Source organism: Rhinoderma darwinii, chromosome 10 (assembly GCF_050947455.1).
Source record: "Rhinoderma darwinii isolate aRhiDar2 chromosome 10, aRhiDar2.hap1, whole genome shotgun sequence".
Lineage (NCBI taxonomy): Eukaryota > Metazoa > Chordata > Amphibia > Anura > Rhinodermatidae > Rhinoderma > Rhinoderma darwinii.
The window spans coordinates 25,258,459-25,274,331 of NC_134696.1; the positions used below are offsets into that span (position 1 = coordinate 25,258,459).

The window sequence follows — 15,873 nt, forward strand, 5'->3', positions numbered from 1 at the left end:
AATTATCGTTTGTCTGTTGTGCTGGCATCCAGATCGTAAAGTGGATCAGAGGAGGAATGAGAAATTGTACATGTGAACCCCCTCACGGTCATTGAAGTAAACGAGTGCCGATCAACTTCCTGTATTGATGATTAACACTCATTACGGGCAGTTTTTACCCCTTGGTGACCAGCCTATTTTAGGCCTTGATGACCAAGCTATAACTCTTCTTCTATTTTTGCGTCAACATAGCTGTATAAGCCTTTTTTTTTGCGGGACATGTTGTAATATTTAATAGCACCATTTTGGGATACATATAATGTAAATAACTTTTTTGGGTGCATTTTGTATGTTTTACTAGATTTACACAGTAAAAACGGTTTCCAAAATTATTTGTTTTTGTGTTTGCATATTTCAAGAGCCATAACTTTTTTATTTTTCCGCCAATGCAGTTGTATGAGGGCTTTTCTTTTGCGGGACAAGTTGTAATTTTTATTGGTACCATTTTGAAGTAGATAAGACTTTTTGATCACTTTTTGCCTTTTTTTTTTTTTTTTTAAGGCAGGATTCACAGAAAACAGCAATTTCTGAATTGTATTTTATTTTTTTACGACGTTCACCATGGAGGTTAAATGTAATAACTTTATAGTTGGGGTCGTTATGGACGCGGCCATACCAAATATGTGTAACTTTTTTTTTTAAACTTTTTATTTTGTTTTTTGATAAAGCATTTTGTAAGGGAAAAAAGTGGATTTTAAATTTTTTTTTGAAATTCACTTCATTCAACTTTTTTTTTCCCACTTTTTTACTAGTCCCACTAGGGGACTTCACTATGCGATTGCTTTTATAATACACTGCAATACTTTTGTATTGCAGTGTATTAGTGCCTGTCCGTTTAAAGCAGACAGGCATCTGCTAGGCCATGCCTCTAGCATAACGTAGGGGCAGACCTGGAGGCCTCTATTAGCCCCACCCCGGCTGCCATAGAAGACACCGACACTTGGCGATCTTCTTCTCGCCGGCTGCCAGTGGGATGAGCGAGAGCTCCCTCTGTCCAAAAAACACTCCGATGCGGCGCTCGCCAGTTAGAGCAGGATTGCTCTCGGCTACATCTGGCAGCTTAGAGCAGGGAGTTTTAACGGCTCCCTGCTCTATTTCTTTGTTCCGATACAATGCCGTAAAAAGGCTATTGCATCAGAATAAAGCCCATTAGTGGCTGCCGTAAAAACGCCTATGGGTGGGCACTAACTAGTTAAAATCCTGAACAGTGGAACCTTTTTTTAAGCTGGACAACCCCTTTAAGTAATTTGTCTATATAGTCTAAATCTGCACTGCGACCTGGGACAGCTTGGTGTAAAAGAGGAAGCGATGACGCAGTTGGTGGTTCAGAGAGGAAATGGACACAGGAAACACTTGTTTCGACTTGATTATCTTCCTTTTTTTTTATCTGTACGGTAGATTGTCCTATACCTGCTCACTATGTATGGCTGAACGTGGTCTGTTAGGGTATGTTCACACGGCCTATTTACGGACGTAATTCGGGCGTTTTTGCCCCGAATTACGCCCGAAAATAGCGCCTCAATAGCGCTGACAAACATCTGCCCATTGAAAGCAATGGGCAGACGTTTGTCTGTTCACACGAGGCGTATATTTACGCGCCGCTGTCAAATGACGGCGCGTAAATAGACGCCCGCGTAGAAGAAGTGACCTGTCACTTCTTTGGCCGTAATTGGAGCCGCTATTCATTGACTCCAATGAATAGCAGCGCTAATTACGGCCGTAATTGACGCGGCGTTCAAGCGCCTGCACATGCCGGTACGGCTGAAATTACGGGGATGTTTTCAGGCTGAAACATCCCCGTAATTTCAGCCGTTACGGACCCCCGCCGTGTGAACATACCCTTAGAGAAGGTCCCGCAGCCACCCGGCGCTCTGCATTGTGCGTCATGGTTATCAGGAACCTCCTAAAAAAATGGACAGTCCTAAGTCGAGAACCAAGGTGCCCATTCATGCAACATTTGGAAAACTTTCTCGACCAGAAACTTGCTGTGACTCCAGCGGGCGACCTCTCGCGATTTTCCTGTCTGGATCAGTTTTCCCATGTAAAGCATTGTATATAGATCCATTAACCTGAATCTAGTGGTTTATGGAGGATCTATCCGTAATAAGAAATATGGGAGATTAGTTGGAGTCCGGCTTTTTGTAGCTCTGTGGCACGGCCTTCAACATTAGCTGGAAAAACTGGAGATCAATGGAATTAAGATCCATAGGGACGTGGTACTTTGAGGTCCTCTTTGTTTTAATCTCCGCTGATGGACTCTTCCCCCGTTGTAGACTTCTGACATCCTCTAAGCTTTACTTCTTTAGTATTGTTTGGTACCTTATAAGTTTAGAGCAAAAATAAAGTTAACTTATGCAATCCAGGACACTTCCTCCCCTCCTCATAGCGTTCCCAGTAATTATAACATTGAGGTGTTCTAAGAATTGGTTCAGCTGGTAGAATCGCTGCCTCAGCTGTGTGCAGGCAGCAGATGGAAATCATTCCATGACTCACATGTCACTATTCATTTCTATTAGGTAATTGCTGCAAGCGAAGGCAGATCCAGCAGCGGCATCTGCTGACCCATGACTGTGATGACAAGCCTGCAGGGTGTGCGCGTGTAGGAGCAGGGAGCCGAGGACACGCAATCTGCTTCCCGCCTGCTTTGTGCTGCACATAGCGCTGCTTTGTCAGTTTTCTGGTCCTCAGGCTCTTAGGAGATCCTTGTTCTACAGGGGATTTGCTTTCTTCTGGTCTTTCGTTTGCGCTTTCTTGGTATCGTTGTCATTCTAAATAACCAAAAAAAGTTATATAAACGATGGTGTTGGTACCGGGCATTGCCATTGTAGTCGATTGTAGGAAAACAAGACGTTTATAGGGTTTCTCCACTCATGGCTGAAGTAATCCATAAGGTCCCTGTGTATTACTATGAGGGTGTATCTGTACCTGTGTGGGTGATGAATATCCAGTATCTACTGCTGTAGCTGAGAACCCCTTTAACCCTTGGGTTGACAGAAGCGTTGTGGCGTACCTTCCATGTGCTCTTTATATTGTATGAGGAAGATCAACATTAGCTGTTTAGCCATTTATAGAAAGTTCCCCTCTATATGAGATTTTGAGCTTTCACTGACATGATGGGATTTTCCGTATAGAGTCTTGTTCCTGTAAGAGGCCGGAATCTCATCGGTTCAGTTTTGCCAATCCTTGTATCCCTGTATGTGACTGGTATCTATTGACATGTAAATGTTGCTGAATTTTTAGCATGCATTTCCATTTACCATAAAAACCTGTGTGTAAATCACCTGTGTTCAGTGTCTTGTGTGTAAAGTTGTCCTTAAGGCCGGGTTTACACGAGCGTGTGCATTCTGCGTATGCAAATAACGCAGCGTTTTGCGTGCGCAAAAGGCACTTAACGTGTCAGCCGCGTATGATGCGCGGCTCTGTGATTTTCACGCAGCCGCCATCATTATGACACTCCGTTTGGATGTTTGTAAACCGAACAGAACGTGGTGCTTTTCTGTTTACATTCGTAGTTTGACAGCTGTTGCTCGAATCACGCGCGTCCCACGGAAGTGCTTCCGTGTGGCATGCGTGGTTTTCACGCACCCATTGACTTCAATGGGTGCGTGATGCGCGAACAACACACAAATATAGGACATGTCGTGAGTTTTTCGCAGCGGACTCACGCTGCGCAAAAATCACGGACTGTCTGCACGGCCCCATAGACTAACATTGGTCCGTACGACACGCGTGAAAATCACGCGCGTTGCACGGACGTATTACACGTTCGTCTAAACAAGCCCTAAAGTGGTATTCCCAATTTAGACATTTATGGCCTATCCACCGGACATGTCGTAAATGTCTGATAGGTGCGGGTCCCAGAGGTGGGAGACACCTCTATCTCCAGGATAGGAATCCCGACCCCATTCTGCCTGGGCTAGTGACTACTGACACAGCAATCTCGACTATTTCCCTAATTCCCAGCCACCTCTCCACCCATACTCTGCCTGGATGCGGCAGCTAGCAGCCACCTTGCCAGGCGGAACAAGGTTGGTGGCCCCCATTCTGGAGAGACGTGCAGGTCCCAGACGTGGTACTCTAATCTATCAGACATTTATAGCGTATCCTGTGGATATGCCATAAACGTAAAAGATGGGAATACTCCTCTAAATGGTTTGCGTTGTTTGGCCCCATAGAGAATGACTGGCGCGGTGGATGATGAGCTATTGAGCACTTGTGATGACCAGAGATGAGACTTTCCATCCTTGTGACCCTTCCCTTATAGTAAATAGAGGAGTCGGACCACTGATGTCCCAGGTTGATGATTCCAGTATTGTTTCTACATTATGTTGTCGGCCAGTATACTAAACCATCGAGGATCTTATTGATTTAGTTTCCGGGTATTTTGTTGCACGTTGTAAGAGACAGGGCATTGATTTCACTATGTGTCCCCTCTGTCCTGGAAATTTCCACGAGTTTGTTGTGACGCTAGAAAATAGCATTACTGTAGACCACTTGTATTATCCCGGAAAACTCTCTTGTTAAACTTGCACTTTCCATAATTTATAACCATCACAACCTGTGTCCCCGTTAAAACGTACATTGAATTTTAGTGTTAGAGATTTGGGCTAGAAAATAATTGGAGGAGCTTTGTGAACCGGAATAAATACAGTATTGTGCAGGTTATGTGGTGGGATGCAATATTTGCTGTAGTAGTAGGATATCATGTCTATATGGACATGGCTTTATTGTATTCAGTAATGAAGATTCTTGGTGGTACGTAAGGCCCCATGCACACAACTGTAGATTTTATCCGGACCCGTTTTTAAGGCCGATGGACACCTTCCCGTATATTTACAGGAAAGTGTCCGAGCCGTAGAAAGTTTCCGTAAAAGATAGGCTGTGTCCTACTTTTTTATTTTACAGACCGTGCTACGATACTTTATGATGGCAGCACGGCCTGCAAATGCGGGTGACTATCCGCGCCACCGTATGGTCGTGTGCATCAGACCTTATACAGTATATATGGCCACTGAAGCATGAATGTGCATCCCATATGTCATTATCTAAATGTAGGTCGCCCAGAAGGTTGTTTGGACATTCATGTTCTATGAGAGAATAGGAGCCTGAACTACTTCTAATCATTGGTCTCTTGTTTTGTGGTGATGGTCTCCTTAAGACGATACCCTGGACTAGGCTTATGAAGTCCTCATATCTGTCTGTTTAAAATAGGACATAGATGAAAGCTGAGAGCTGATTGGATGCTACCAAACTGCATCCGAAAAATGAAATGTCCGGTGCACAGAACGCCTCTTTGGCTTTTCTTGGATGCAGCTTCGCCGATACATTCTACATATTGTGGGGGCCCCAGTAGGCCGACCCAGCGATCAGACACTGATGGTATAGTGCTAGGCTATGGCATAAATGAAGTTCTATGTCTAACCACATAAATCAACTTTCTGATCGATCGCTTTGAATCCTGTATTTTTTTATTTTTTTGTCACTGAACTGACTGTTTCCTCTGAACTTTTACACCTATTGTCAACAACATGATATAGGCTAAACTTTTTATGTAGCTGAGTGACTTTTATATTGGCTTCTACTTATTTCCGTATTGAACTCTGACAAGGCTTTCAGCTTTGGAGACTTTTATCCCATTCTCCTGTCCTTTTTCTCTTTTGTTGGAAATCTCTTAAAATGAAAGTCACACCTTGACAATTAATGACATATAAACGCGCAAAGTTCACAGGCAAGAGTGTACATTACCTGGGAGTAGGCCGAGTACTTGGAACATAGGAAGATGTTATGCGTGTTCTCCGTAAAGGTGTTTTCCTGCTTTGAACAATCCCTACTTTTAGGAGTGTCCCTTGACGATAAGCAGATTACAAACTGTCTCCCTGCCAGGATCCCAGCGATCAGCTATTTGTTGGCAAACCTGGCAGTAAGTGTTCAATTTCCCTGCAGCGCCACCACAAGAGAAATTAAGCATTACACAGTGCCCATTCATATCAAGGGGTTGTCTGTGTAATACAGTACGAGTCCCCAAGAGCGAGAGACTCTCTATGTAACCCCTCTCTAACCAAAAGATGAGCATCCGGAACAGAGGACCCCCCTATATTGACCCAGAATTCCCTAATAGGGTGTATGAATATGTTTTTGTCTCTTTCGTTTTTTAAACTGCACAGCCCCTTTTAAAGAGAGATTTCCTCAAGTCGAAAGTTGAGTTTTTAGGCTGGGTTCACACTGAGTTTTTTGCAGTCGGAAAATCTGCCTCAAAATTCCATTTTGAAATTTGAGGCAGATTTTCCTCTGCCTGCACGCCGATTTTCGCTGAGTTTTTCGCCCGCGGCCATTAAACGCCGCAAAATACGCTTTCTCTGCCTCCCATTGATGTCAATGGGAGGTCAGAGGCGTAACCGCGCGAAGATGGGGCATGTCCCTCCTTTCTACTGCGAGCCGGTTTTACCGCTCGCAGGGAGAAAACCCCTCCGCCTCCCGTTGAAATCAATGGGAGGCATTTTCGGCAGGTTTTTGGCTAGTTTTGCGGCGCGGTTTCCGCGTCAAACTGTGTGAACCCAGCCTCACTAAAAAACTATGTCATTTTTACAACAGTCATTTAAAAAATGAACAAAAGAAAAAAAACACCTGGCACCGCCTGAATATACCCTTAGGCCCCATGCAGACGAACGTCCTTTTGCGGCCGAAAATCCATGGGAGCCCGGACCGCAGAAAGAGCGGGCAAGCCTTATTACGGCCGTGTTCTGCGGTCCGGGCTCATTGAAAATAATGGCCGCGGCCATGTGCACAGCCCGTGATCTGCAGGCGGCTCGCGGCTGTCACTCCGTGGCCGGCCGATCCGGAAATCACGGCCGTGTGCATGAGCCCTAAGTATTTTCCATCTTTGTACATGCCATATTACTAGGATATGCGTCGAGCATGTTGCATTCTAACATCCCCGAAGTTTTTTTTTTTTTTGCAAGGGGATAAGATGCTGCCAGGTGAGGCTATTGAACGTGCTTTTGTTTAGGTGAGTCGGGAGGAATAGCTGTCGGCTGAATGGTGGTTCGGCTGACCGCTAGCTGAATGTATCGTCAGCCGAAAAGGCACTTTTTATACGGGCCAATGATCAGGTAAACGAGCATTAATGCGAACGCTCATTCCCAAATACTGCCCTGTGTGTAAACAAGGCAACGGAACGAGCAAATCTTGTTCTCCTGCAGATCGTATAGTTTATGCAGCAATAAATATTATCGTTGCCGCCAGAACATCTCCCTGTGCCGATATGATGGAAATATTTTGGGCTGAGCGATTGTAGTAACAATCACTAGTCTCCATACAACCAATCATTTCTCCTTGTGAAAGAAGCAAACAAGCGCCGATCAATACGCGGTCTCCGTGATCGGCGCTGGTTTTCACAGCCCATATCGGCAAGTGTAATAGGACATTAAGGGTCATGAGAGATTTCTAACCTCATGCAGACCCTTTAAGATTTCAAAGGATCTGATGCGCTACCCACAAGACGTTCACATACTGCTACTTAAAGAGACTCTGTCACCAGATTATAAGTGCCCTATCTCCTACATAATCTGATCAGCGCTGTAATGTAGATAACAGTGTTTTTTATTTAGAAAAACTCATTTTTGAGCAAGTTATGAGCTTCTTTGCTCTTCTTTGTATTTTTTCCAACTCCAGGGCATCCTTTCTATGAACCGGAGCCCAGAACTGAACTGCATATTCTAGATGAGGCCTCACTAATGCTTTGTAAAGTGGTAATATTACATCCCTGTCCCGTGAGTCCATGCCTCTTTTAATACACGACAATATCCTGCTGGCCTTTGAAGCAGCTGATTGACATTGTGCTGTTATTTAGTTTATGATTTACAAGTACACCCAGATCCTTCTCAACAAGTGACTCCCCCAGTATAGCGCCCCCTAGGACATATGATGCATGCAGGTTGTTCGTACTCAGGTGCATATCTTTACATTTATCTACATTAAACTTCATCTGCCAAGTGGACGCCCAAGCACTTAGTTTGTTTAAATCCGCTTGCAATTCATGAACATCTTCCATAGTCTGAACTATATTACATAGCTTGGTGTCATCTGCAAAAATAGAAATAGTGCTATTAATCCCATCCTCTATATCATTAATAAATAAGTTGAATAATAGTGGTCCCAGTACTGAACCCTGGGGTACACCTGACGTTGCTCTACACATTGGCTGAGGGTCTTGTGGTCCTTCTTCCAGGGTAAAGAGACCCTGGGGTGCGGGCTTTTAGAATGTTTCTTCATTGTGGAAATGCCCTTGACCCCTTTCATTGTGTTCTGTGATAATACGCAGGGAGCCATGGCGGTGCATTGTACACACAGATTTATTGGCAGTGCGGAGAGTGCAAATATTTGTGCTGGTAGGTGACACAGAACACATTGATCATAAAAATATGTGAAGCAACGTCACAATTGTCCCAGTTCTTAAAGGTGCGTTCATAAGGGGAATGTTTAAAGTTTTACATCCATTGGTGCCACTGCGGGTAAACTGATTGGGAATATGTTTGTCGGGCCCCTTGCCTTGTTGAACCGTTTATTCAAGGCATTCCTATTCAATGTAGTTATTTCAGAAGGTTGTAAATGGCCTAATGTCTTGTATGTACCCCGTGGCTGAGTTCACTAATAATATGCATTTTGTCTTTTTACAGGTCTGCATTAAACCAGCAGTGTGGAGACTGACAACACAAGATTGCAGCCATGCAGACTATTAAGTGTGTGGTCGTTGGGGATGGTGCCGTTGGTAAAACATGTCTCTTAATTTCATACACCACAAACAAGTTCCCCTCAGAATATGTACCAACAGTAAGTATACGGCAAGCTATCCGTGACCTCCCGTGCCAGCAGCAACGTCCACAGCATGGCTTTTATACCGGAATACATTTGAGCCCTCTAGTGGTTGTTACTGTAAATGTAGTTGCAGCTGCCAGGAATGTAATCTCTTGTTATGGCCATTGGTGGGTAGATCTCTCAATTATAGGACTACTAAATGTTACTTGTTGCGGCGTGGAGTATCAGTACGTTCTATAGATTCTTACGCGGTCAGATATTGGCCTGCAGTATTGTATTTGGGGAAACCGACTGAAAATATGTCCCTACTTCATAACATCCTATTTTTGGACCGTTCCTCCGTAATGTAGATAGCACAGCGCGATGGGATTGCTTTCCTCTATTGCAATGCGCCTGATCATTTATAACGATGACCATCTGTTTCACAGGTATTTGACAACTATGCTGTCACAGTTATGATCGGTGGAGAACCTTACACCCTAGGGCTCTTTGACACAGCAGGTAAGCAGAAATTAGCTTTCTTTCTGAAGGGTCTCCACCCTAAGGCTACATAAGCGTTGGCAACCTCGGACGTGAAAAACGGCAGTCTTTCCCATCCGAGGTGCACCCGTGCGGGACGCATTGTCACGGATCCCCTATAAACTATAGAGTCTGGAGGGATGCGTGACACGCAGTAAAATAAGACATGGCCTATTATTTCACGGACCCTTCACGCGCTCCATTGAAACAACGGTCGTGTGAACGGCCCCATTGAAGTATAATTGTTTTAACGGACGTGATACATGCTCGCCTGAATGAGTCCTATGGCTTTATTCACATGACCGCGTTTTAAATCGGCTGTGTAAAACGGCTGTTTTTCATGGCCGATTTACACTCGTGCGGGACCGGTTTTCACGGATCCCTCAGACTTGAGTCTATTGGGTGATCTGGAAACCGGGCAAAAATTGGACATCTAAAAAAACATCCATCACCCTGCTGATTATCCCTGTCATGTGAATAAGGCCTAAGACTCTGTTCACATCTGTGTCGGAGCCTCCATTGCATATTCTGCCTGCAGCTCTTTTGTTCTTAATTTCTGTGTTGTGCTGATCCTCCTTTATCCTTCCTGGAAATGAATGAATAAATTGACAACTTGGCATTACTATTCCCCTCGCTAAGGTATGTTTCTGTATAGTCTGACATTGTCAGCAATAACAGGACAGTATCCGACTGTAGCGAGACACCCCATTGAAAAGGGGGGATAGGAACACCCAGTAGTCCATTTATTCATATTTACAGAAGGAATAACAATGCGACGGCACAAAGCAGAGTTCAAAGAAAAGGCGCTCCAGGATTGTTATTTAATATACAAGTAGTTGCTAACGCAGACCTGTCAGGAGAGCTGTGACTCCTGCCCCTTTAACCTGCAACATGTGTTTTGCCATGATTATTATGCAGATGCAGTCCTGTAATTTGCCCACTGTTCAGTTATCACCTTCTCATCTACCACGTAGTCTGACACCAGCTATTGTATTTTTGGAGGACGATTCCACAATACGAGGCGGCCGTTGGAGGCAATAGAATTATGGGAGGTTTGAATGGGCCTGATCCATTTGTAGCTGCCGTTTTATGTTTATGGAGTATCGCTGGTCATGCGCAGTATATGGAATTACAGTGAATAATGAATGCTGAACTCTGCTTACAGGACAGGAAGATTACGATAGATTACGACCACTCAGCTATCCACAAACAGATGTCTTCCTTGTCTGTTTCTCCGTGGTTTCTCCATCTTCGTTTGAAAATGTGAAAGAAAAGGTAATTGTGTGTGTATTAGTTTTGTCTTAGAATATTGTATTAATCCAGCAGTTCTCAAAATCAGCAGCAGGACGTGGCATGAAGTAGAATAATAAACTAGCGGTTTCTCACCCCTTGACGTGGCTCCACTACAACACTGAGACCTGTTCTCCGCGGTTTCAGTATCGGAAGCTCCTGCGGGAGTCACATGCCGTTCATTGGTGCTGCAGTCAATCGCTGGCCTCAGCAGTCGCGTGCCATACGAGTATAATATAATATCTGCTAGATGTGACGGTTTCCTGTAGTTTACACTTTTCTACTGGGGGTTTTGAGTAGAGCAGAAAGCATTGCACTAATATTCAGCGCTCTATATCGTGATGAAAATTTGTCTCATCCGGTTAGGCCCCATGCGCACAACCATCGTTTTCATCCGTAATTAAGGCTGAAATTGCGGACCCATTCATTTCTATAGGCCGCGGACACCTTTCTGTATATTTATGGATGTCTGGGCCTTAGAAATGATCTGCAAAATATAGAACATGTCCCCAACTGCAGCACATACCCCCCCCCCATAGAAGTCTATGGGCGCTTCTGCAATTGCGGATGGCTACGGAAGTGCATCCGTATTTGCGGACAGTTACAACCCTTACGGTCGTGTGCATGATGCCTTATAGAGGGGATGTCCCCTGCTCAAGTCTCCTGTCTTAACCAGTCAAGAGCAACCGTGTCTTCCTCCGGTAATTGCTGTTCATATGGGGTTCTAACAGCGGGACAGCCCACCATCGTGGGTTATGTAAATTGAGAAGGTTAGCCATATGGTACAACCCCTTTAAACCCCAGTGGGTACACGCCAAAGCACTAGGGGGGGGGGGGGGTACTTTCATTATCCTCAATCTGTGCTATTAATAGATGCAGCACCGTGTATAACAATAGCCTGGGGGTACTTATTATTTATTATGCAGTGCATGTGAGTTTAGTAGCAATTGTCTTCGAAACACCCCTTCCCAACATCCCCCGTTTATATACGGGGCTGTCGGGCAGGGGTTCCCGCAAAGCGCACAACCATCGCCGCCGGGTGCCAGTTGTGTTACAGCTGACACCCTGATGTAACGGCCAGTTCTGGAGCTAGCCTCCGATCCGGTCGATTAACCCCTCAGATGCTGCGTTCAATAGAGATCTCAGCATCTGAGGGGTTTTTAGCCACTGGCACCCCAGCAACCTGATCGCTGGGTTGCCGGTGGCTGCAATGGCAACCGGAGGCCTAATAGTGGCATCCCGGTCTGCCAGTAATGGAGGCCTCATATGTTCCGCTCAGAGGCGGGGCCTAAAAGGCTTCCGGTACCAACGTCAAGATGGCTCCGCTTCCGGCTCAGAAGCGGAGCCGGCGTCGTCAGCAGTGGGTGTCCGCTGTATGTAACAGCGAACACCTTGCTGTAACGGCAGGAACAGGAGCTATCTCCGATCCCTGCCATTAACCCCTTATATGCAGCAATCGCTGCGTCTTAGTGGTTTGTAGCAAATCGGCGATGGCAGGACTGCCGACTGCTACTATGGCAATAGGAGGCCTAACGATGCACTCCTGGTCTGCCATTACGAAAGCCGATTAGGCTCATGCCCGGAGGTGGAGCCTAATCTGCTTGCTGTCAGTGAACAACTGACAGTTCTAATACATTGCACTACATGGGTAGTGCAATGTATTAGAAAAGCAATCAAACAGTTGAACCATCAAGTCCCCTAGTAAGACTAAAAGTGTAAAGAAAGTAAGTTGTAAAAAATAAAATGTTGCAAGTAATAAAATAAAACACAATAGACCCTTTTTACCTTATCAAGTAATTTATTGGAAAAAAAAAATAAACCATACATATTTGGTATCACCGTGTCCGTAACGACCTGAACTATAAAAATATTGTGATTTGTTCCATGTGGTGAACGCCGTAAAAAAACATTGCCAGAATTGCTGATTTTTGGTCACTTTGTCTTCCAAAGATTTAAATAGTGATCAAAAAGTCGCGTGTATCCAAAAATGGTACCTATAAAAACTATAGCTCGTCTCGCAATAAACAAGCCCTCGTACAGGTCTGTCTACGTCAAAATTAGTTATGGCTCTTACAACATGGCAAATAGAAAATCCGCCACTTGAGTGCCTGATTTTCTATTTATATTTCACGCCGTTGAACCCTATCCGAGCACCTTGATTTTGAGTGCCGTGCTCCCTTCAAGAATTCTTACAACATGGCTTCAGAAAAAATACATTCTTTTTACAAAAGTAATTTTATTGTGCAAGAAGTTGTAAAACATAAAGTGCTATGGATTTGGTATCGCCGGAATCGTACTGACCTGCGGAATAAAGTTAACGTAATTTCTAACGCGTGGTGAACGCTGCATAAGAAAAAACCCTATGCCAGAATGGCTATTTTTTTGGTCACATTGCCTCCCCAAAAAAAAGGATAAAAGGTGATCAAAAAGTCGCATGTACCCCAAACTGGTACCAATAATAACTACAGCTCGTCCTGCAAAGAAAAAAAACAGCCCTCATACCACTATGTCTATGAAATAAAATTGGTAAATGCTCCAATAAGTCAGGAAATAATAATGCAGTTGTGCCAGCCCGAGGGGAACATTTCTTCTGTTTCAAGAGGTGATTTATCAAGACCCTGAATTTAGGGAACCAGGAAGGGGAGGGCCCAAACATATCTGCTGGAAGTGACGTTGCCCGTATTATTCCAGGAGAACACTTTCCCAGCAAAATCCCCCAAACTGCAAAGGTGCGGAGTGTGGACCAAAGGGGGAATAAGAAAGGACATTTATCAGTGCGACACCGGCCTGTGCAGAAAGTATTGTGTCACAGCGTAACGCACATCTGTGGATTATTCTTCGTCTATGTTTGTATCTAAATCTTATATATAAACTGAATTTTAATATAAAATACCAGTAAAACTCTAAACAAAACTACGACCAAGCAAAATCCACGCTCCAAAAGCCAAATGGCGCTCCCTCCCTCCTGAACCCTACAGCGTGCCCAAACAGCTGTTTACTTCCACATATATGGCATCGCCATACCCGGGAGAACACTTTTAACAATTTTTGGGGTGTCTCCAGTGGGGTGAAAATGCTAACTACACCTCTTAATAAATGCCTTGAGGGGTGCAGTTTCCAAAATGGGGTCACTTCTCAGGGGTTGCTTTTATTATTTCGCAATTGAGCCTCTTCAATTGTGAACCAATACTTTGTAAGTCGCCAAATTAGGCCTCAACTTCGCATGGTGCTCTTTCACTCCTGAGCCCTGTTGATCGTCCAGGCAAAAGATTAAGGCCACATGAAGGGTGTTTCCAAAATCGGGAAACACAGCATAGTAATTAGAGAGCTGTCTTTTCATGGTGCCACGAGCTGGGCACCACATATTGGCTTTCTATCGAAAAATTCCCATTTTCACTCTGCAACATCGAGCGCACACTAATTTCTGCAAACACCTGTGAGGTTAACATGCTCACTACACACCTATGTGAATACCTTGAGTGGTGTAGTTTCCAACATGGGCTCACTTGTGGGAGGTTTTGGCCCCACAGGGGCTTTGCAAATCTGACATAGCGCCCAGAAGCCAATCCAACAAAATCTGTGCTCCAAATGGTGCTCCTTCCCTTCTGAGCCCTGCCGTGTGCCCAAACAGCAGTTTATGATCACACATGGGGTATTACCGTACTTGGGAGAAATTGCTTTACAAATTTTGGGGTGCTTTTTCTCTTATTTGTTGAGAAAATGAGAAATTTTGAGCTAAAGCTATGTCTTATTGAAGGAAAATATTTTTATTTTCACTTCCCAAGTCTAATAAAAACTAAAACACCTGTGGGGTCAAAATGCTCACTACACCTCTAGATTAATTCCTCAAGGAGTGTAGTATCCCAAATGGAGTCACTTTTGGGCAGTTTCCACTGTACTGGTCCGTCAGGGGCTTTGCAAATGTGTCATGGTGCCGAGAAACCAATCCAGCAAAATCTGCGCTCCTTCCCTTCTAAGCCCTGCCGTGTGCCCAAACAGCAGTTTGTGACCACATATAAGGTATTTACATACTCTGGAGAAGTTGCTTTACAAATATTGGGGGGCTTTTTCTTTATTCTTTGTGGAAATAGTTTTTTTTGTTTTTCTTTTTTTACGACATCTTGGAAAAATGTAAACCTTTTTATTTTTATGTCCAATTCGAATAAAATCTATGAAACCCCTGTGGGTTCAAAATGCTCACTACACCCCTAAACGAATTTCTTGTGGGGTGTAGTTTCCAAAAGAGGGTCTTTTCACGGGTGTTTCCTTTGTTTGGCATCACAGGACCTCTTCAAACCTCACACGGTGCCTAAAATATATTCTAATAAGGCCCCAAAATCCATTAGGTTCTCCTTTACTTCTGAGGCCTGCGCTTTAGTACATTAACACACTAGGGCCACATGTGGGATATTTCTAACAACTGCAGAATCTGGGCAATAAATATTGAGTTGCGTTTCTCTTGTAAAACCTTCTGTGGTACAGAATAAAAATGATTTTCTGCAAAAAAAAATTATTTGTAAATTTCACCCATACTTTGCTTTAATTCTTGTGAAACGCCTAAACGGTTAAACTTTTTAAATACTGTTTTGAATACTTTGACGGGTTCAGTTTTTAAAAGGGGGTGATTTATGAGGCCTTTCTAATATATAAGGCCGCCAAAACCACTTCAGAACTGAACTGGTCCATGAAAAGACAGCTTTTTGAAAATGTGAGAAATTGCTGCTAAAGTTCTAAGTCTTGTGGGGGGCGTGGCTTGGCGCGCAACGGGAGCAGTCGCATGACTTGAGAGCTCCGCTGTGGTTCCGTGCTATACTGATCCTGTGACTATCCTGATCGTTCCTTACCTTCATTATTACGTCCCGGAGATCCAGGCAGCAGTCGGGTGGTAAGAGTGGAGTTATGGGCCCCACGAGAGGTCAATCGGCCGCGGAAAAGCTACAGAGTTATGCCCGGGAAGAAATCAAAGATGGCGGCCGTGCTTCCCTGCAGCAGCGCTCAAAGGGCAGTGAGACGCCTGGCGGGTCGACTTCTTCCTCAGCGGTGGTGGAGGAGACAGAACCGGAACCTACTCCGACAGAGGTGATGAACAAACTCCTGGCAGCCATATCAGCATGCAAGACCTCGCTGACTGGTAAGATGGAGGAGGTGAAAATTGATATAGGCCTCATAAGGCAAGATATGCAGACCCTGAGAGAAAGAGTGACACATGTG

The 15,873-nt window shown here is 44.4% G+C and overlaps 1 protein-coding gene across 3 annotated transcripts in view; it reads left to right on the top strand.

Annotated features, from left to right (window-relative positions):
* The window catches only part of CDC42 (cell division cycle 42), a 47,958-nt gene that overhangs the window by 11,323 nt on the left and 20,762 nt on the right, over positions 1-15,873 (top strand). For all 3 annotated transcript variants that reach the window (XM_075839546.1, XM_075839547.1, XM_075839548.1), the window contains exons 2-4: positions 8,715-8,868; positions 9,282-9,354; positions 10,538-10,647. In XM_075839546.1, coding sequence (XP_075695661.1) covers positions 8,764-8,868; positions 9,282-9,354; positions 10,538-10,647 — 288 coding nt within the window. In that variant the 5' untranslated portion in view covers positions 8,715-8,763. The remainder of the gene's footprint in view (positions 1-8,714; positions 8,869-9,281; positions 9,355-10,537; positions 10,648-15,873) is intronic.